Raw genomic sequence first — 21,274 nt, forward strand, 5'->3', positions numbered from 1 at the left:
AGGTGTTCTCCAGATGACTGTTTCCACGCTCAGTGCCCCCAGGTTGTTTGCCAACCTTCTCTCCAGGAGCACCCCAGTGCCGTCCTGGTTCTCTCCCATCCAAAGCTGCTGACCATTAAACCTCCAGGCTTTAAGATGTGCTGGTTCCAAGAACTCAAGAAATTCTGCCCTTCTCCCTCTCCAAGACAATGGCTTTGGGAAACCTCCTGAGGCATCCCCTGAGTGGTCCTCTGTCATGACACCTACTGCACAACTGGGCCTCTCTGCCTGCCACAATGCTATACTCCTTTCCTCCATAAACCATGTCTCCACACTATCTGCCATCTTCCATGTCTCCTCTTCTCTCCTCTTACTTGGGGAGTTTCTCCTGTCACTCTTCAGTCCAATGTCTGGGGCATTTAGGATGACATGACATTTACCTAGTGGGGCTCATGACTAGATACATGAGTCTAGGACCCTCCTACACAACTGCCATTTCTTCTCCTGGGAATGCTTATTGTTTTAATCCTGTTAAAACTCATATGGATTTTATAAAGCTGGTACAAACCAACACATAAAATTTAGTTTTGTTTCTACATAACAAAGAACCATTCCCAAAACAAAGACATCATACATTTATGGCCAACCCCTGCCCCCCTCAAAAAATGCTTCCAATTTAACATAATGGTAGAGTTCAAACCAGAAACAATGAAAAGTGCAATAGACCGTGCAGGAATCAAAGAATGAGTAAGTAGGAAACCTAACTATATTCTTCCACCAGAATAATTGAAACACAATAAATCTTGAAGGGATCTACAGAAAATGCAATCTCTACCAAAACTCCAATGCCATTTTTGCACAAAGATCAAAATCCATCCTCTTGTTATGTGGATGTCAAGGGATAACCCATACCCAAAATAATCTGGGAAATGAAGACCATATATCCTGATTTAAGGCATACAACCAGGCACAGTTATCAAACTAATGTCCTACAGACATAACGTCAGGAGTAGAATAATGGAAAAGTCTGGCTGAGCTAGATATGCACGTCTCCAATGTTAATGTGTGTGACAATGAACTGAAGATACTGTTAAAATTCATACTCCGATTTGGATGTTTGGGTAGCATCTGAGTTTCTACTTTTCACAAATGTGCCACCTGATCGACAATGCACGCTCCACTCAAAATTCCAGGACTGAATCATGATAGTTTCAAAGGTTCCTTAAAGGGGGGCAGAGCATACAGGTGAGTATGGAGTCCTTTGCTTCCCTTCACTCTTCATTCAAGCCAGCCCTACTCCTGCATAGCAAACTTAACCCTATCACTCCTCTCTGCACCTCCTCTTATTTCTCCTTCTTCAATTTTCCATGCCACCATACTCATGGAAACAGCTCCCTCCATCACATGAAACGCAGGTGCAATCTGCTTCTGTGTACAACGCTGAATTTTGTAGCTTGGACCCCACTGAATCCATGGCCTTTATCAATTTCAAGTTTCCCCTGCATTTCTACTAATACCCATGGCTTCAGGCTACAGGATTACTTGTTTGAAACTAGGCTTCTTTCTGAAAACTGACTTTGCCTACAATGAGCAGTTCTACAACCTGGTTGCACTTTCTGGTCTTCCCCGAGGAATCCACCTCCAAAGAAAAGCCTTCCTGATGCTCCTCGGTGGTGAGAGGAGGGAGACCACACTCAAGGAAATGGAGTTAAGAAGCTCTCACAGGAATAACTGTCCTTCCATGTATGCCCTGGGCTGCTCTTCCTGGGCTGCCTGTGAAGACTACAGCTCTTCTTGGTCTTCCAGTTCCCTTCTTTGCTCTGCTGGGCACATGCTCTCTTTCCCTGTCCCTTCCCTTCCACATTGAGGAATGTTTATCTCCACTGTGATACATTTCAGTTTGCTTTCCTAGGACTTTATCCTACTGTTAGGATTAGCTACTTTGGAAGAGTAGGTTTAGTTTTCTTTACCTGCAAATTCTTAAGACACTACTTTAATCTACGTATGTATATGCTTCTTGACATCCACCTTGATTTCCTTTCTATTAATATATACTTTACAATGTTCCATTACATTAAGTGTACAACATGGGGATTCAACAACTCTATAGGTGCTACTATACTACCAATTGTAGCTAGTATCTGGCACCATAAAATGCTATGGGAAAACCATTGGAGGAATTCCCTGTATTCTTTTCACCCCCTGGAAGCCTGTACTTCCCATTTCCACTTTCTCATGTTGCCCATCATCCTTCTCCATTCCACACTGGTAACATTCAGGATATTCATTGTATTTGTGTCTCTTTCAGCTTTTTTCATTGTGTCTTGTCATTGGTGATAATGTGGTTTGACCCAGAAGGTGTTATGCGATGTGAACCAAGTGACATACAAATACTATACGTATTCACTTATGTGTACAACCAAAACAACAACTTAAATGAACAAACTAGAGAGAGACCTATGAATAGCTATTTTGTTTGAATAAAGTCCACAGATAATCTCAGTAAATATAAAAATTCCAAGATGACATACATTCTATACTGTAACCTGTTCCAATATGGGCAGAAGACAAGAGGCTCCGAGATCAAAGTCCAAGTGTCTTATGGCTCATGACACAGCAAACATCGTAAACATCTTCATCACACTAATTCCACTTGCCAGCCGCCCACCCCCAACTCAAACAGGGACACACTGCACATGCGGTGGGTTTGTGTTGGACACGCTGAACATAGGAAACCCCAGCATCTTCAAGGAACATCTAGCTTATATGCCCCATCCTTCGCCATGAAAACAAACCATCTGTTTTTCTGTACAATAAACTCATCTGTCCTCGACCCAAGATTAAGATGCTATCACTATACTACCAAGCATTTTTATACACAAATATAGGTGGAATGACCATTATAACTAAAATGTCCATCAAGGAAACGCTCATACAGATCACGAGGTCACCACATGACTTCAAGGAGGAGCGACAATACTGTATAAGGCACAAGTGTGATTTGGCTAGGATATCCACTACGGTGCATATACATTTTCCTTCATGATCTTTTGCTGCTCACTTGGCACTGCTGTACAGTCACATGCAGGGTAGATGCCAAAGTCAATGTACCTGGAAGGTTTGATTTTAAGATCTTCCAGCCATCAGTCATAGGGCCAATGACAAAGGCCTGGAAGATACCCAAGATGCACACCATACCACCAAAGACACATCCCTGGCCACTCTGTGAACCTAACAATGTAGCATTCATCAAAAGTCATGGTCAAAATCTTTCACCCAAAAGCTGTCAGCATGAGTGGTACTCCATTACAGACAATGTCCACTGATTGCCTATTCTCCTGTGTAGATGAAACTATCTGCTTAAGGGGAACTGTCAGCACCTGTGACTGACCTCGGTGTCCAGCCAATGTTTTGAACTAGAACATTCTATGTTCTCTGTCTGGGTAGCTATGCACGTTCTAAGTCACTTCCCGTGGCTGATGCTAGCTTCCATTCCTGCACCACTAGAAGCCTGAAGAAAGACCCTAGACAACCTGAGAGCCTCTCTTACAGGCTTCTGGGGAGAAAACCAAACCAGCACCATAGACCAAGCACTGAGCATAACCTCTTGCTCTACATGAGCAGGGAGACTCATCAGTGAACCTGGGCAGCCACAGAGCCCAGCCTATAGTCCTGTCCAGCAACAGAGAGTGACCTTCGGTCCTGCCACATGTTCAGCATCACCTCTGACCCTCGCTGATCACGGAGTTGCCAGCATAGGTTTTGGAGGCACTCAGGAGTCCACACATGTCCATGGACAGATGTCTAGCCCTCTGTGCTCAAACAGAGTAAGTTCATATACAAAATGATCATGCATGGTTTATACCAGAAGCTTCAGAGGTCCATGGGATGCCTCTAGAAGGAATGCCAAACAGTTGGCTACATTCAGATGATAGAGAATAAAACCACTCATACTCGCCTTCCTGCCATTTCAGAAAGGAACGCACAGATACAAGAGTGAGAAATTCCACAGGATTCCAATAAAAATTGGCATCAGACAGATACTTCCATGTTTCGAATGCACACAGGGAATTTTTTCTTTTTACAAGGTGCACTACTGCCATTCAGAGAGGATTCAGTACGAAACACGACTTATGGGCTACATTTTTTTTTAAAGATTTATTTATTTATTTATTTATTTGACAGAGAGAGATTACAAGCAGGTAGAGAGGTAGGCAGAGAGAGAGAGAGAGGAGGAAGCAGGCTCCCCGCTGAGCAGAGAGCCCAATGTGGGACTCGATCCCAGATCACGACTCGAGCCGAAGGGAGTGGCTTAACCCACTGAGCCACCCAGGCACCCCATATGGGCTACTTTTTAATGATTAAAAAGAAAATCCAAAATATTCACTAGCATCTGACACCATCCTCTACATACTGCAAACAACAGATGTCCCACGGTTACTGAATCTGCTCTTAATGTATTCAGTGCTCTGGATCCAATGGGTTAGGGCTAATACTATTCTCCTTGTACTGAAAGAAATGATTTATTTTTTTCATTTATGGATTTTGAAAGAAATGATGTAGATAAAGAAAGATATAGTGAGCCTCTCACTATTGGTAGAGTCAGGGTTTGAATTTGGCTGACCTACAGAGGAACATGAGGCATACAGGACAAAGCAGAAAGAGGCCCTTCTAGAAGGTGACCTGGGTTGGATTCTTTTTCCTCCTTGACATGCCAATGATTCATCCAGCTGTGCTCACACAGAATAGCTTCCTTGAACGGACACTTCAAAGTCAACATTCCAGCCCACACCACACATATGTAGCCTGAGTGGTTTCCTGGTTGACTCCTCCATACTATAAACAAAGGTCAGGCATCCAAGGTGCAATACAAGAAAGCACCAACACACAGGAGTCTAGGTTCACACCTGGAGAACCAAGATGACACACATGAGTATCTCACTACATTACTCAAGGGCTACTACCTTTCCTGAGGAACCCGACTATGAAGATGTAGGTTCGCAGAGTCTAGTCCCTAGACAGTCACCTGACACTGGGTAAGAAAGGAAAGGTGGGGGGCTGCACCCCAAAGCTACTGACATGGTAATGTAAGGCTGGGTACAGGGATCCAAATTTACAAGTGTTCCCGGTGATTCTGACCCAGACAAAACTTGACAACCTCTGCAGGAACTAAGTCATAATTATATCCTGAGTTATCCCAACAGAAGTCACTCTGAGAGAACCTCCATGCTTGTGGTCATGTTCGTGTTGGGACACACACACACATACACACAACATACACACCATGCATTTCCTTTATTCATTAATAAATCTGACTCTTAACAGGATCTACCTTGGCTTCCTCCTCTTCCATGTCTCTTCTCTCCCCCCTCCTTCAGCTTGCTGAGATCACCCCAGATACACTTTAGTTCATGTTCCTGAATGAAAGCAATCCAAATTTAGGTGAATGGGAACAGGGGTTCTGGGGTGGCTCAGTTGGTTAAGTTGCCACTCTTCATTACACCTCAGTTTATGATGTCAGGGTCCTGGGCTCGATCACGTCATCAGCTCTCCACTCTGCAGCAAGTCTGCTTCAGGATTCTCTCTCTCTGCGCCTTTGCTCTACTCACTAGTGTGCTCTAAAATAAATGATGCTTAAAAAAAAAAAAAGTGGGGCTCCTAGGTGCTTAGTGGGTTAAACTTCCAACTTTCATTTCAGATAAGGTCATGATCGCAGTCTCAAGGTCCTGAGATCGAGCCCTGTGTCAGCCTTCATGTTCACAAGGGAGTCACTCTGAGATTCCATCTCCTTCACCCTCTGCCCCTCCCCTGCCTCTCACCTGAGCTATCTGTAAAGTAAATGAATACATCTTTTCTTTATTTTAAACTTATCTGGAACTTATGTAAATAATTTTTTAAGTTAAGAAACGCATGACAGGGCGCCTGGGTGGCTCAGTGGGTTAAGCCGCTGCCTTCGGCTCAGGTCATGATCTCAAGGTCCTGGGATCGAGTCCCGCATCAGGCTCTCTGCTCAGCAGGGATCCTGCTTCCCTCTCTCTCTCTCTGCCTGCCTCTCCGTCTACTTGTGATTTCTCTCTGTCAAATAAATAAATAAAATCTTTTAAAAAAAAAAAAAAGAAAAAAAAAGAAACGCATGACAGACATTAATACATGTTATGGATTATATGGTGCTGAATATAGCATTCTCACGATAAATCTGTATTTGACTATTTTTTTTAAAGATTTTATTTATTTATTTGACAGAGAGAAATCACAAGTAGGTGGAGAGGTAGGCAGAGAGAGAGAGAGGGAAGCAGGCCCCCTGCCGAGCAGAGAGCCCGATGCGGGACTCGATCCCAGGACCCTGAGATCATGACCTGAGCCGAAGGCAGCGGCTTAACCCACTGAGCCACCCAGGTGCCCCTGTATTTGACTATTTTTATTGGATGATCAGAAACAACTGCAGGCTTAAGCAGCTCTTTATCAAGATGCCAATGCATGCAGCAGAAAATCAGCATGCACTCAGATTAAGGACACTCTCTAATTTAGGGCTTCTTTGAAACAGCTAGTTAGCTTCAGGGCAAAGTGTCATCACCTTTGTGCCAGACACTGTGAAAGAATTCAAACAAGAGACACTCACAAACATCTTCCACGTCCACCTCTGCTACAGTCGTGTTTCAACATAGACCGGCCCTTGTGACAGTTCTGGTCAGTGGCATAGAGAGAGTGGTGCCTTGGGGAGGATGATTTCCCTGAATGGGAGCAGAAATGGTTCAAATCAAATCTCCTATGTCCTGTCAGGTTTACACTGTGTTCTTTGCTGCAAGAAACATGACTGCTCTCTGGTGCTGAGCAGTTATCTTGGGGCCAAGAAAATTCAAGTATAAGCACTATGGCGGAGCGTGGACAAACCCAGAAAGAAGACATGTAAAAATCAAGATTATACTCGTGGTTATTAGGGCTATTTCAGAAGACATGAGCATGTACCAACACACTGGATATGTAAATATGCAAATTGCCACCTTCTTTTCTCCATGTACACAGCAGGGTTTCATGGTACTGCTGACCACAGCAGAACAGCTACTGAAAAATCTATTATCCTTCAACTGATCCCTTGTTCAATATGAGCGTACCATGCTACCCAACTTGAACGTTACCTGTCTCTACAACTCATACAAATCCTCTTTTCACTCAGGTCAAGAGGGGTGTAGGGAAAGCATGGGCTCTGAAACAAAATAGGGACAGCTATCCCAAATATTGGGAAGGCTGTTTGAAGCAGAAATTGTCACTGCTGGAAACTGGTGACTGAGTTCTCAATGAATCATTGACTTGCCCATGGATCAGAGCACAGGATAGATTCACCACAGGGCTGAGTGGAAGTGAGGGAGAACCCTGCCAACCACAGGTCATCATGCTTGCAAGGTCACCCATCTACCCTGGATCAGACCTATGTTGGGTTATATTCCTGAGGTACCAATGCTTTGTGGAACTGCAATACACACCTGACTGGTTCTCATTCTAAGTGTCTGGCAGCCTTCTTCATCTTCAACATCTACTCTGTCATGTGACATCTTTAAGCTATGCCTACCATGTTTAAATCAACTAAGGGACGCCTGGGTGGCGCAGTTGGTTGGACGACTGCCTTCGGCTCAGGGCGTGATCCTGGAGTCCCGGGATCGAGTCCCACATCAGGCTCCCAGCTCCATGGGGAGTCTGCTTCGCTCTCTGACCTTCTCCTCGCTCATGCTCTCTCTCACTGTCTCTCTCTCTCTCAAATAAATAAATAAAATCTTTTAAAAAAAAAAAATAAATCAATCAACTAATACCCCCTCTCCACACACTCCATGCATCTGGGCCTCAGAGAGTACAATTATCAATGGCATCCAATAGCAGCTGGTCCTCAAGACCAGCAGGGAATACACTACATCATGAGAAAAGCATCGGACATCCCAGACAGCCACATTTCCCAGGAATGCTTCTCTGTCCCATCAGCTCATTATGAGAAGCTTCCTAAGGCCTTGCAGTGACCAAAGGGACCTCTCTACCACATCTTTGCTCACATTTCAAGGGTTGGAGGGTAATTGTTTAAAACAATAAACAATATTTCATTTCCATAGCACTCACCTTCCTCTCAAACTGTTGCAACATCATGTTTTATCTGTCCTCCCAATTTCCAGTGTCAAGTGCCTAAACTAATCCTGTGGCCTAGTAATGGTTTTTTGCTTTTCTTCCAGTGCAGTGGTGAAAACACTGTATTTAAAACAGACATACAGCCTCATGTGGTCCTGTTATCAATCATTTACAGTGGCATTAGAAAACTCCAAGCTACTCCTAAGGCTAAGCAAGGCCCTGCATGGCTTAGGTGGGTGGGGAATGCAGTGACAAAGAGGTTTCCAGAACACAGGAGGGAAAGTCAGCTGTGATGCCTCCACCCCTGAAACAGAGATGAGACAGAAGAGGAGGACAGCATTTGGGAAGAAAGGAAGTGCAATTTTTCTTTGTAGATTCAGAGTCAGTAGTGTAGCTTTGGACAGGGGTCCTCTTCCCAGATAAAGAATCCTGGCCAATGTTTCAGCCTGATCTGTTTCATCTCTTCTGTTGGGCTGCTCCATCACTCCTAACAGAAGACTGTGTCCTGTTTAAGTTAGAACAACTACTCAGCACCCAGCCCTGTTCCATCTTTGTTTCCTTCAAGGAAGTGTTAAAAAACAAAAACAGAAACAAATACGAAGATTCACAAACTCTCCACATTTTTACCTAATCAAATGCTGACACTGAAGTGACCAACATGGATGACGTCACTTCCTAGAAGAGAAAAGAAGAATGACTAAGGAACTCTTACTTCTCCAACTGCAAAGGAAGGACTAAAGTCTCAATTTAACTACATGGAATTTATAATGCCCCCTGGAGAATTACTCTCACATTTAAATTAAATTTTGAATACCATGTCATTCCATGGAAATTCTTGTTAAAATCTCTATCAAGGGGGCGCCGGGGTGGCTCAGTGGGTTGAAGCCTCTGCCTTCGGCTCAGGTCATGATCTCAGGGTCCTGGGATTGAGCCCCGCATCGGGCTCTCTGCTCAGCAGGGAACCTGCTTCCTCCTCTCTCTCTGCCTGCCTTTCTGCCTACTTGTGATCTCTGTCTGTCAAATAAATAAATAAAATCTTTAAAAAAATCTGTATCAAGGTAGGTAAGCAACAGGTCGACAGAGGAGTAAGGAAAACAGAGTAGATCCTACAGGAGTAAAACTGAGTCATGTAAGAGATGATTCACATGGGGAGATTCTCAAACTAAGATACACCAGATGTAGGAAGCATAAATTCAATACAATACAGAGAAGAAAACTATTTCTATTATGAATCTAGAATTTCTTTGCTTGCTAAGAAATCATTAATGTTCAAACTTGGAAATGATCTGGTTTGAACCAAGATTCAATTTCCTTCTGAAGGTACAGGTACACACACATATGCATCTACACGTGTTTCTTCCTAGTTAGATCTGGAACTGCAAAATCTGTGTTTAGCTTAATAAGACACATTGTATTCTGTGCAGATCAAAACCCTAAATCTCTGCTTGTGTTCTCTATGCTCACAGAACAACAGGAGAAACATACAAGGTAAAATTTGATTGATCGTCCTTGAGAATTGTGTAGCTATGGCTTATCATTATATGTATAGTAACTTTCTTCAATAAGCAATCGTTAGGTAGAACCCCTGGGCATTAGATGGTGAGCCATGGTTCAGGACAAGAGAAAAAAAAGAATTTTTACCAAAATCATTCTGACAATCCTTATCAAATCTTAGCAATAAAAAAAATCTTATAATTTTGAAATAGAGACCATTCTGTGAGGTCAGCAGTACCCTGATATCTAAGCAGTATAAACAAAAGATAAAAGGCTAGTTTATCTGATGAAACTTCTGCTACTCTGGCTTTCTTTGGATGTCCATCTACATGTGCAAAATAGAGTCAAAAGAAAAAACGAATCACACTGAAAGTAATTGTCCCTCTCTAGAGATCCATCTGTCCCTGAATCCTTTCATGTCTGCTAACAAACACAGCTAACCGTTGAATAATGTGCTTTTCACCAATAACGGTCCACTTAGACACAGAGAAGTTTGCTTGATAAATCCAGTGCACTACGGTAAATTTCTTTTCATTATAATTGCCTTCATATTTTATTTCTTCAAATTACTTCCTTATAAAACCATGGTATGTACAGCAGACCACATACAAAGAATGGGACGACTCATGACATGTTGTAATTAACTCACCCAACAGCACGGATGCCAACAGACCTTTGAAATACAATGATAGGGGCACGTGGGTCGCTCAATGGTTTAAGCCCCTGCCTTCGGCTCAGGTCATGATCTCAGGGGCCTGGGATTGAGTCCTTCCATCCAGCTCTCTGCTCAGCAGAACTTCCTCCTCTCTACCTGCCTCTTCACCTACTGTGACAAATAAATAAATCTAAAAGAAAGACAATGGCAAATCCACTTCATCTTGTGCAAGAGCTCCTAGAAAATCACTAGGAGGATTCTCAGGAGTCCAAACAGCAATGGGGCCTGGCATAACATACTCAGGTACTCAAAGATTGAAAGATACTCACCAACAATACTTAACCTAGCAAAATTCTTTTCCACAGAGCAGAAACGAAGACATTCCCAAGTAAAAACCCCTCTAGGCTCACCAGTAGATCTGTCCTACAAGAACCATTAAAGGAAGTCTTTCTAGATGAAATAAAAAGATTCTACCCAGAAACTACAACCACATGAGAACACAGAGCTCTCCACTGAACATAAATATGTAGACAATTACACAAATGTGCTGTGTGTTGCAATGAGATACCAGTCACATTTATTTCTGCTACAGAGTTTTGTTTTGAAAAATAAAAATCACAAATGTGGGTAATAAAGGATCCAACATAAAAGAATTTGTGACGTTGTTAACAAAGTCGGGAGGGTGCGCAGGGGTAGAGACAGGAAGAAGAGTTTTCTATATAATTGACACTGAGTTTTAAAAGGTTTGTTTTAGGGGCACCTGGGTGGCTCAGTCAGTTGAGCCTCTGCCTTTGGTTCAGTTTAGGATCTCATGGTCCTGGGATGGAGACCCACCCTGGACTTTCTGCTTAGCGGGAAGCCTGCTTCCCCCTCTCTCCCTGCCTACCTCTCTGCCTACTTGTGATCTCTCAGTCTCTGTCAAATAGAGAAATAAAATCTTTAAAAAATAAAAACAAAATTGAAAGGTGCACTTACAACTAAGTTGTTTTAATGAATCCCTAAGGTAACCACAATGAAAATACTCATAGAAGATGCATAACTCAATGAAAAGGTACCAAGACATATCATGAGTATTAATCCTACAATTAATTAAAGTATATCTTTTATAGTTCATACCAAAACAAAAGTATATACAGAAGTATAAAATGTTTGAAAATTCCTCTGAATTCAAAAAAGTCTTTCTCTCATGCAGAGAATATACATTCACCCACACATACATGATGAAATTAATTCTATGTGGATGACAACTCACCTAGACATGGTACAACATTCACTGACTACCCCACCAAGGAGACAAAAAGTAGGGGTGGCACAGTATGTACGTGCGACATACAAACACAAGACAAAAACACACATAATTTACCAGCAAAAAGCATAAACCTCATTTTTTTTTAAAGATTTTATTTATTTATTTGACAGAGAGAGATCACAAGTAGGCAGAGAGGCAGGCAGAGAGAGAGAGAGGAGGAAGCAGGCTCCCTGCTGAGCAGAGAGCCCGATGCGGGGACTCGATCCCAGGACCCTGAGATCATGACCTGAGCCAAAGGCAGCGGCTTAACCCACTGAGCCACCCAGGCGCCCCAACCTCATTCTTTTTTGAGTTATACTCATATAGCCTTGAAATATGCTGAAATATACTGAGGTGAAAATTCTCTTCCTCAAACAATATGCACAGATAAGACCCAACCAACACCTAGCTCATGTGGAATGAGCCAGACAAAGAAGCACATGCTTAGGAAATTACCAAAGCAGAATAAGAGAAAACTCAACCCATATTGTAAATAAAACACTGATGTATGACAGAAAAGGAAAACTTCTACATTACCATAATTTTTAAAAATTTTTTTATTTATTTGATAGAGAGAGATCACAAGTAGACAGAGAGGCAGGCAGATAAAGAGAGGGAAGCAGGCTCCCTGCTGAGCAGAGAGCATGATGCGGGACTTGATCCCAGGACTCTGAGATCATGACCTGAGCCGAAGGCAGTGGCTTAACCCACTGAGCTACTCAGGCGCCCTATATTACCATAATTTTGAACTGTGTCCACATACCCATGAAAAACAAGCAATTGATTGGCATGTCTAATGGACTATAATATTGTAAAGAATTGTCATTAAAATCAATCATAATGAGCTATAAATGAGAATTTTATGAACACTTTAAAAGCTTGAAAGATGTGTATAATGGTATTAATATATTCGTTCTCGTCCAGAGAATGTAACCCTATAGTTCATTCAGTTACAACAGAGGAATCAAATAACATCCTCATTTCTGAAAAAATAAACATCATAGATGTTGAAAATATGCTGAGAGACACTGTGTATGAAATTAACATTTGGGGCTAAATTCTGATGCATTCTGAGGAAAGTAGAAGAAAAAGCTCATGATTAATTTCCTATGAAGCAACATGCTTTGCTGGACACAAGGATTTTTCAAACATGGAGGGTTAGGGTACCTGGGGGCTCAGTCAGCTAAGCATCTTCCTTCAGTTCAGGTCATGATCTCAGGGTTCTGGGATCCAGCCCCACACTGGGCTCCCTGCACAGCAGGGACTTGGCATCTCCCTCTCCTTTTGCCCTTCCCCTTCATACTCATTTTTTTCTCTCTCTCTCTCTGTCTTGAACAAATAAAATTTTTAAACAAACTATATGGGAATATTACTAATTGTCTAACTCACTTCTTGTAACGCACATGCCCATGTCTTATCAGGACATTTGATGCAAAAAAATCAAAGATAAATCTCATATAAAACTAATTAGAAAGTGAAAACACATACGACAAAGTCAAAAGAAGTTCACAGAAGAATCATACAATGATGCAATTATTAAAAAATAAGGTAATAAATGACAATTTATTATAGGCTACAAGTTCAAGTTCTAAATGTGCTATTTCCCCAAGAGCATTTGTTATGTCAGAATTCTAGTAAAAAAATAGAGACATTACAGTATTTCACCACAGAGGAATGGATCTCATAGAAAAGAAATTTCTATATGGAAAAAAAAAAAAGAAAGAAAGAAAAAGAAAAAAGACCAGTTGAAATGAAATAAAGCAGTACATTTTCTCATTTTAGAGCAGTGCTTTGTTATCTGATGAAGTTACTGAAACTCAATTCTGTAAAACTAAGATTAATGCCTCCATAACATTAGAAAGCAGAAGCCAGAGAACATGAAAAATCTGTCTCCAGTGCTCTGGGAATTTCCCCAACAAATCCCAGTGTGGATACAACTACCCTGAACTACTTGCTCCATAATGAAAACCAGAACTGACAAAGGCCGTAGCATACAGGTCCTCAGAAATAGGATGCCTTCCCCAGGGCCTTCACAGCAACATTAAGCTCTCAGGTTAGGGGGCCCTCCCCCTCAAAGGAGAGTCTCCTGGCTCTCCTATGGATGTGATGGACCATCACTGCACCTGAAGGAAAATTCCCAGAGAATGCACGAGCTTCATAATGTTGGAGAGCAGACGTTCCTCTTGGAAAGAGAGAGACATAAAGCTAGGCAAGTCTCCAACTGATTTTCATTCAAGGAGAGCTACTCAAACCACTGCTTAAGGTCTACCTTCCTCCTTCAGACTTGGACCTCCCCTCTGTCACCTGCCTCATTCAATCCCACCTACCTGGATGGAAGCCTCCGGTCTCCTTTCTCTTCACATCCCAGAGCTCCTTCTCTTGCTCCAAATATATAATCAGGTCTGGCTTTGATAGAAGGAGACCTGTTTATGTGTAAAAAAGAAAATGGCTATTGCTGCCAATTCTAAATTTCCAGGAGTCTTGTGATCAGGAGAGAAGAGATGATATTGTACAATCCTAGAAAATGGTTTCCCAAAAGAGTTCCACAATAGTCCCTTCAAAATGCACAGGAGGTAGGGCATCTGGGTGGCTCAGGGGGATAGGCCTCAGGCTTTGGATTAGATCATGATTTCAGGGTCCTGGGATCGACGTCCACATCAGGCTCTCTGCTTGGTGGGAGCCTGCTTCCCCCTCTCTCTCTGCCTGCCTCTCTGCCTACTTATCATCTTTCTCTGTCAAGTAAGTAAATACAGTCTTCAAAAAAAAAAAAAAAAACCCTCAGTAGGAATTTCCAATGTTCACATCCTGACCTACACTTCCAAGTAGTAGACATGATAGTAAGAAGGGGAAATTTCAGTTTAAGATGTGAGCAGCACCATTCTATGTCACTAAAGGTTGAGAACTGCCACTCATTTACACAAGCAATGATGGTTCCTTGTGGAAAGAGAAGCTAAGGCTGAGAAGGAAACCCCATGAAGATTTTTCTCTCCATCTACAAAGCCCTACATATTTCCCTTTCTGCCTGGATCTGAATTCTAGTCATTCCATGAGAAATCACCAAAAAGACAGTCTTTATGGGAAGGAATAAAACCCTGAGTGGGGTTTGGGAAATCTGGAAGGAGTTTTCCTCACCCAAGAAGAGGAGGTGTCCATAGTTCTCCAACATCACATCCAGATAGAGTTGGCGCTGAGTATGGGTCAGGCGTCCCCACTCTTCCTCAGAGAATTCTATGGCCACATCGCTGAAGGTCAGCAGTCCCTGTAATAAATACCACAGTCACCAAGTGGCCACTGACACAGTTCACGATGTTTCCTAAGATGAAAGTGGGGGTTTATGTCACCAGCTAGAACCAGATCCGACCTTTCCTTCTCCCTGAGATGGGTGTGGGAAAAAAGAAAAACCTATGGGGCAGGGGGCTGCTTGGTTGAGAACTTTCACTCCCAGAAGTCAACTCTATCGACTACACAGCGGTGACAGCCCTCCTTGTCCACCACAAAGTGTTGGGATGTAGGAGAGGATCTAATGGTCAAGAATTCTAGACATGTTTCCAATGTGAAATATTGGGGTTCTGGAGTGAATAATTTGTTGAGATACCCATGGTACAAACACTGTGGTCCTAAATAAAGCAAGGGGAGAGGAAAGTTGTGAGCAGTGACTGCTTCTATGCTGTCAGGTGGGGAGTGGGTGAGGGATAGCAGGAGGCTCTAGGGAATTTGGAAGCAAGTTTCTAGGACCCTTAAGGCCTCCCAGCTGGTGTTTTGATGAGGTCACTCACTCACTGTTTAGTTAACACTTTAGCCAGGAGACCCTCCAGATATCTATCAGGGGCCACAAGCTTGAAGGAGGGTGGCCAAGCTACATCTGGGGGATAGAGTTCAAGAAGTTTCCAAAGTAATTTTCATCTGTTAAAAAGAGAAATTACAGGATCCTGGAGGTCTATTGTTAGGCTAAGGCTGCTTTTTGCATCCAACAAAACATTAACCTTGAGGCAGTTGTGAGTTCCCTGAGGAATGTCCTACTCTGCCTTTCTCAGGTATTTATCAACAGACTGGAAGTTGAAGGACATTTAATTTTATCCACACCTCTTTGGCTTTGTTCTCCTCCTCAGAAACTATAAGCAAGGGGGACCCAGATAGTTCAGTGGATTAAGGGTCTGCCTTGAGCTCAGGTCATGATCCCAGACTCCTGGGATGTAGCCCTGAGTTGAGCTCCCCACTGGGTAGGGATCTGCTTCTCCCTCTTTCCCTTTCCTCACTCTCATGCACTCTCTCTCTCAGCTGAGAAAACATTTAAAAGAAGGAAAGAAAGAAGGAAAAAAGGAGGGAAGGAAGAAAAGAGAAAGAACAAACCTACAAGCAAGAGAAATGCAGAAGAAAGAAATTGACACCTGAAATACGATAGTTCCCGCATATTCCTCAGTATCCCATGTTCCTTACAAATGACAGGAGGGAAAATAGGAACAGGACAGGGGAGGATCTGACAAGCAGCACCAAGCCAATAAAAGTAGTTCACATCAGCTGAACGGAAACAAATCTTATCAGCGCCTAATGCACATCAAAGAACACACCATCACTGGTGTTTTCCTGTGGACTGAAAGCAGGAATTGATAATGTAAATCTAATCATGCAAATACAGTGGATATACATTCACAATTCAAACACTTCCCTTCTGTAGGGAGTGCTTTTAGGCAAGCAGGCTTGAGAAAAGGAGTGCTGGAAGGGTCCCAGCGTCCCCTTGGCTGAGTCCAGACAGGGCTATCAGGGGATGCACGTCAAAGTTACCAAGACCAGGGGCTCCTGGGTGGTTCAGTGGGTTAAGCCGTTGCCTTAGGCTCAGGTCATGATCTCAGGGTCCTGGGATCAAGTCCCACATTGGGCTCTCTGCTCGGCAGGGAGCCTACTTCCCTCTCTCTCTGCCTGCCTCTCCATCTACTTGTGATTTCTGTCAAATAAATACACAAAATCTTTAAAAAAAAAAATTACCAAGACCCTAAGGAGCCAATGGGCTTCTGACAACCAGGCACAGTGAGCAGAAAGGAGCAATTTCATGGTTCCCCCAAATTCCTCACCTTCCATCCCCCTTTAATACCCGCTTGCAGAGGAGCTCTGCTGTGCCCTCCTGCCTGCTGATCTCTTAGGTCTTCAGGAAACTCCTTCCACCTTTATCCTTGCTCAGGGCAATCCAGGCAGCACTGCTGGATGGGCTTCCAGCCACTCATGGACCCGCATCTGGGTCCCCAAGCGACTGACAGGGACACTACACTGAAACAGCACAGTGTCCCTGTGCTAGTAATACCACTTTATGCCTTTCTTTTAATTTTTAAGATTTAGTTTTATTTTCAACTTCTTTAAAGATTCTATTTGTGGGCCTCTGTGTGGCTCAGTCAGTGGACCTCACCTTTCTGCTCAGGCCAAGACGCAAGGTCTTGGGAACAGCTCTTACATTGCTGGGGGTGGGAGGGTGTCCTTGCTCAGTGGGGAGCCTTCTCCCCCTGTTCATAGTACACCCTATTTGTGCTCTCTCTCTTTTTCTTACAAATAAATAAAATTTTTTACAACGATTGTATTTATTTCAAAGAGAGCAAGTGAGAGCACAAGCAGGCAGAACAGGAGAGGATGCAGTTTGAGAAGCAGGATCCCTGCCCACTAGGAGACCAATGTGGGGCTGGACCCTAGGACCCTGAGATCATGACCTGAGCTGGAGGCAGAGGCTTAACCCACTGAGCCACCCAGGTGCCACAGTAAATAAAATTTGGAATAAATTACTGTATTTATTTCAGAGAGAGTGAGAAGGAAATGGCAAACAGACAGAAAAGCAGAGGAGAGGAAAAGGCAGGATCCCAGCCCACCTGGGAGCCCGATGTGGGGCTGGATCTCAGGTCCCCAGGATCAAGACCTGAGCTGGAGGCAGAAAGCAGACTCTTAACCAACTAAACCACCCTCAGTCCCCAAGACTGATTTATACTTTAGAGGACATGGAGACTGGCAGGAGAGAAAAAAAGAGAATGTCAAGCAGACTCCCCTCTGGGAACAGAGCCAGAAGAGGGGATACAAGTCCAGGACCCTAAGATCCTGACTTGAGCTCAACCAACAGTCCAAGCTTAGTCAATGAAGACCCCCAGGAACCCTTCTCTCATGGACTTTAAGTAGAATATCTCTTTCACGTGCTAAAGATGAAGACACACATACTCCCTTTCTTAGAATGAGATGTTTCCAAGTTTTTCTGGACTCACACCCACGGAGCTTCTGTCCACATTTCCTTCCTCCCCAGCTGCACACAGCTGATCGAGAATCCAGAGAGCCTAAATGAGAAGTGATTTCCCTCCCAGACATCCCAGGACCAGACCTCATCAGCCACAGGAATCTCGGACTCAATCCCTTCCCCTCCGGATCTGCCACCAACGGAATATTATCACTCCTCGTGGGACTTTAATTCAAAGTGACAACGGCCAGGTTGGGGACACAGGACAGAAGGCTCTGGGACATAGAGAAGCATTCTAAAAACCTAACCGTGAATATCACTTCTGACCAGATCTTAAAAACAGGTGAATGCAGAAGCCAGAAGCACCCGAACTCGAGGCATCCACATCTGCAGCTTCTAAACGCGAGGGTCTGTGAGGAAACAGAGGACACGGCTCTGCGGGGACACCAGGCTCACCTGAGAACCGGCCATTTCTGCTTTCGCCTCCACCTCTAGATTTCGTCCTCACGAGGGACCTGTGGGAAATCACAGCTGCATCAGGAGAAAATGCCCTGAAATCCAGCAACAGAGCTCCTCGTCGTCCTCACACCGCTCGCCCGCGGGCAGGACTCGGAGATGCAGAAAAGGCCCAACTTTCGAGTCCTTGTGTCCGGAGCAGTTCAGAAACTGTAAGCTCCCCTGAGGACACCCATCGCTGCATTTTCCTTACCTGCTTTGTGGGGAGGGAGGGGTCCCCTGCCACCGCCCCTCACAACTTCAACGTCCGCAACAGAACCGCGGGCTGCAGGGACCGGACCCTCCCAGACTCACGGAGCAGAGACCCCGTCACTTCTCCAGGACCAAAGCCGCAAATCCACTCTCAGAAAACCACAGAAAGCCCTCGGGCTCCCCACTGGCCTCGTTAAGTATCTTCTGGCGCCCTTAATTAACACAACAGTGTTGTTTTCGCCCAAACCAACTGACAGAATCTGAAGGGGAGGCCCGCAGAGGAGATCCTTCCTGAAACTCTACAGGTGACCCTGCTGGAAAGGAACTGGGGAGGTGACCAGACCAAGCAGGGGGACCAAGCCTGGGGTTGGGTGAAGAGTTCGAGCCCTGCCTTCTCCACCATCAGTTTAGGGAGACTGAAACCTTCTCTCTCTTTCTGCTACATAGAAGGAGACCCCTGGCAGACAGAACTTTCCCGTATGAATGCAAATGTCTCTTTCAAAGTAAACACAGGAGTTCAGAGCTCTTTCTTTATCTGCCTTTGATTAAAAATTGCCAGCCAAAAATGCTTAGGCCAAGAGACATATTTTCAGGTAACAAAATATTCCCCTCAGTAGAATAAGTGTTTCTGTTCATTAGGACCTGCCACACAGTCTTGCACACTGCATGTTCTTTGTACCCTCCCATCGGGGATACAGAATTCTAATTCTCAACATTCTCAGGAAAATTGGGTGTTGTCCTTTTTCTTTCTTTTAGCCATTCCAAAAAACACTGAGTGTTTTCTCACTGTAAAGTACGCAGTCTTCTTACAACAGCTGTCTTGGTGACTGAAATGGAAACCACTTGGAAGGCATCAGGGTGAACAAAGATAAAAGCAACTAATGCTTCAGTGAGACTCCTTTTCCAAATAATCAACCTTTCTCTTCTCCACAGACCTCTTCTCCTCACTTCTCAGCCCTTTCTTCTAGGAACCTGGTTCTTAGAATATAAGTGAGGTCCGGTGGCGATGACCAAGAAAGAATTCCTCAGACATTTTTGGTGCAAAATGGTGGTTTATTGAAGCACAGGGACAGGACCCAGGGCAGAAAAAGCTGCTGCCCCGGGGCTGTGAGGAGTGATTCATTATATACTTGCCAGTTGCGAGGGGGTCAGGGATGGTGTTAAGTCTCTAAGGAGTTTTGGATGCAAGGTTTCCAGGACCTTGAGGAGATAAGTATTATTGGGAAAAGGTTATTCATTATTGGCAATAAAACATTTGTTGTGAGATCCTTTAGATGTATATCAGTGGGCCCTATGCTTGGGAATGATTGTCAGCATGTATCTTGGAGCATTTGGAGATAAAGTTTACAAGGAATAGTTAACAGTAGACTTCCAGGATCCTAGTTGGGGTCTGTCAGGCTAGGATTGCCCTTTGTCCTTAGCCAAGCCTGAAGGTGGAGGTTGTTGAGTCCCTAGAGGAGAGTCACTCTGCCTGTATGAAGGGCTTGTCACTGGGTAAGGAAATTGGGTAATTGTTCTTCTGCCTCTGTTTCCCACATCAGTGAGACTCCATTTCCAAATAAGTAACCTTTCTCTTCTCCGCAAACCTCTTTTCCTCGCTTTTCAGCCCTTTGTTTCAGGAACCTGGTTCCATCCGGACAAGATGATGAACGGGGCTGGCAGCACAGACACAGTTCCTCTGGAAGTCGTACATAATCCCATATTTCCCTACAAACCCCCATCCCTTTCCCCAGGTGGGCTGCAGGTTTGAAGGCCCCAACTTGCTGAGGCCTCCTTGGCTGGCAAAGCCATGAAGCTCCCGCTGCCCTTGATCCCCAGCTTTGTCTGCATGTTCTGTTCTGGGTCTGAAGCATGGAGGTCAGTTGACACAACAGAATGAATGTGAGGAGAGGAAAATTTGTTTTTCCTGCACTGTTCTCAATTCTTCGGCTGGTCTAAGACTTAAAATGATGTAAGACATTTTCAGTAGAGAAAACAATGAAGTTCTTAATTATAGGAATGAGAAAGACATGAGACTCAAAGACAGGTGATTGAAGCTTCTGTGTCATGGTGACTTAAGAAGGAGGAGGTAGGATTTTGAATTTCCAAAGAGGAGATTATATTCAGAGGAGAAAGGAAAGATGAAATATTTATCAAACAATGGTTTGTCCTCCAGGTAGGCAAGTCTTCTTCTTCTTCTTCTTCTTTTTTTTTTTTTTTTTGCAATATTATTTTTTTTCCCAATGTTCCAACATTGTTTATGTAGTATACTGAGTGCTCCATGCAATACATACCCTCCTTAATACCCACCACCAGGCTCACCCAACCCTGCACCCCCATCCCCTCCATAACCCTCAGTTTCTTTTTCAAAGTTAACAGTCTCTGATGCTTCATCTCCCCCTCTGATTTCCCCCAACTCACTTCTCCTTCTCCTAATGTCCTCCGTGTTATTCCTTATACTCCACAAGTAAGTGAAACCATATGATAATTGACTCTCTCTGCTTGACTTATTTCACTCAGCATAATCTCCTCCAGTCCCATCCATGTTGATACAAAAGTTGGGTATTCCTCCTTCCTGATGAAGGCATAATATTCCATTGTATAAATGGACCAGAGCTTCTTTATCCATTTAGGTCTTGAAGGTCATCTTGGCTCTTTGCACATTTGGTGACTGTTGCCATGATGCTATGAACATTGGGGTACAGATGGCCCTTCTCTTTTTTACATCTGTATCTTTGGGGTAAATACTGAGGAATGCAATTGCAGGGTCATAGGGTAGCTCTATTTTTAATTTCTCAGGTAATCTCCACACTGTTTTTCAATGTGGCTGCACCAACATGCTTTCCCACCAACAGTGTAA

At 43.7% G+C, this 21,274-nt stretch overlaps 1 protein-coding gene across 1 annotated transcript in view; it reads right to left on the minus strand.

Moving 5' to 3' along the window:
- Nucleotides 1-18,661, minus strand: part of LOC122913316 (putative protein ZNF720) — a 59,418-nt gene extending 40,757 nt beyond the window's left edge. Inside the window, exons 1-4 of the mRNA XM_044260081.1 lie at nucleotides 18,437-18,661; nucleotides 18,184-18,242; nucleotides 14,658-14,784; nucleotides 13,853-13,948 (exon numbers count right to left, since the gene is read on the minus strand). Coding sequence (XP_044116016.1) covers nucleotides 13,853-13,948; nucleotides 14,658-14,784; nucleotides 18,184-18,198 — 238 coding nt within the window. The 5' untranslated portion in view covers nucleotides 18,199-18,242; nucleotides 18,437-18,661. The remainder of the gene's footprint in view (nucleotides 1-13,852; nucleotides 13,949-14,657; nucleotides 14,785-18,183; nucleotides 18,243-18,436) is intronic.
- Nucleotides 18,662-21,274: the final 2,613 nt, after the last annotated feature.

Source organism: Neovison vison, chromosome 7, assembly GCF_020171115.1.
Source record: "Neovison vison isolate M4711 chromosome 7, ASM_NN_V1, whole genome shotgun sequence".
Taxonomy (NCBI): Eukaryota; Metazoa; Chordata; class Mammalia; order Carnivora; family Mustelidae; genus Neogale; species Neogale vison.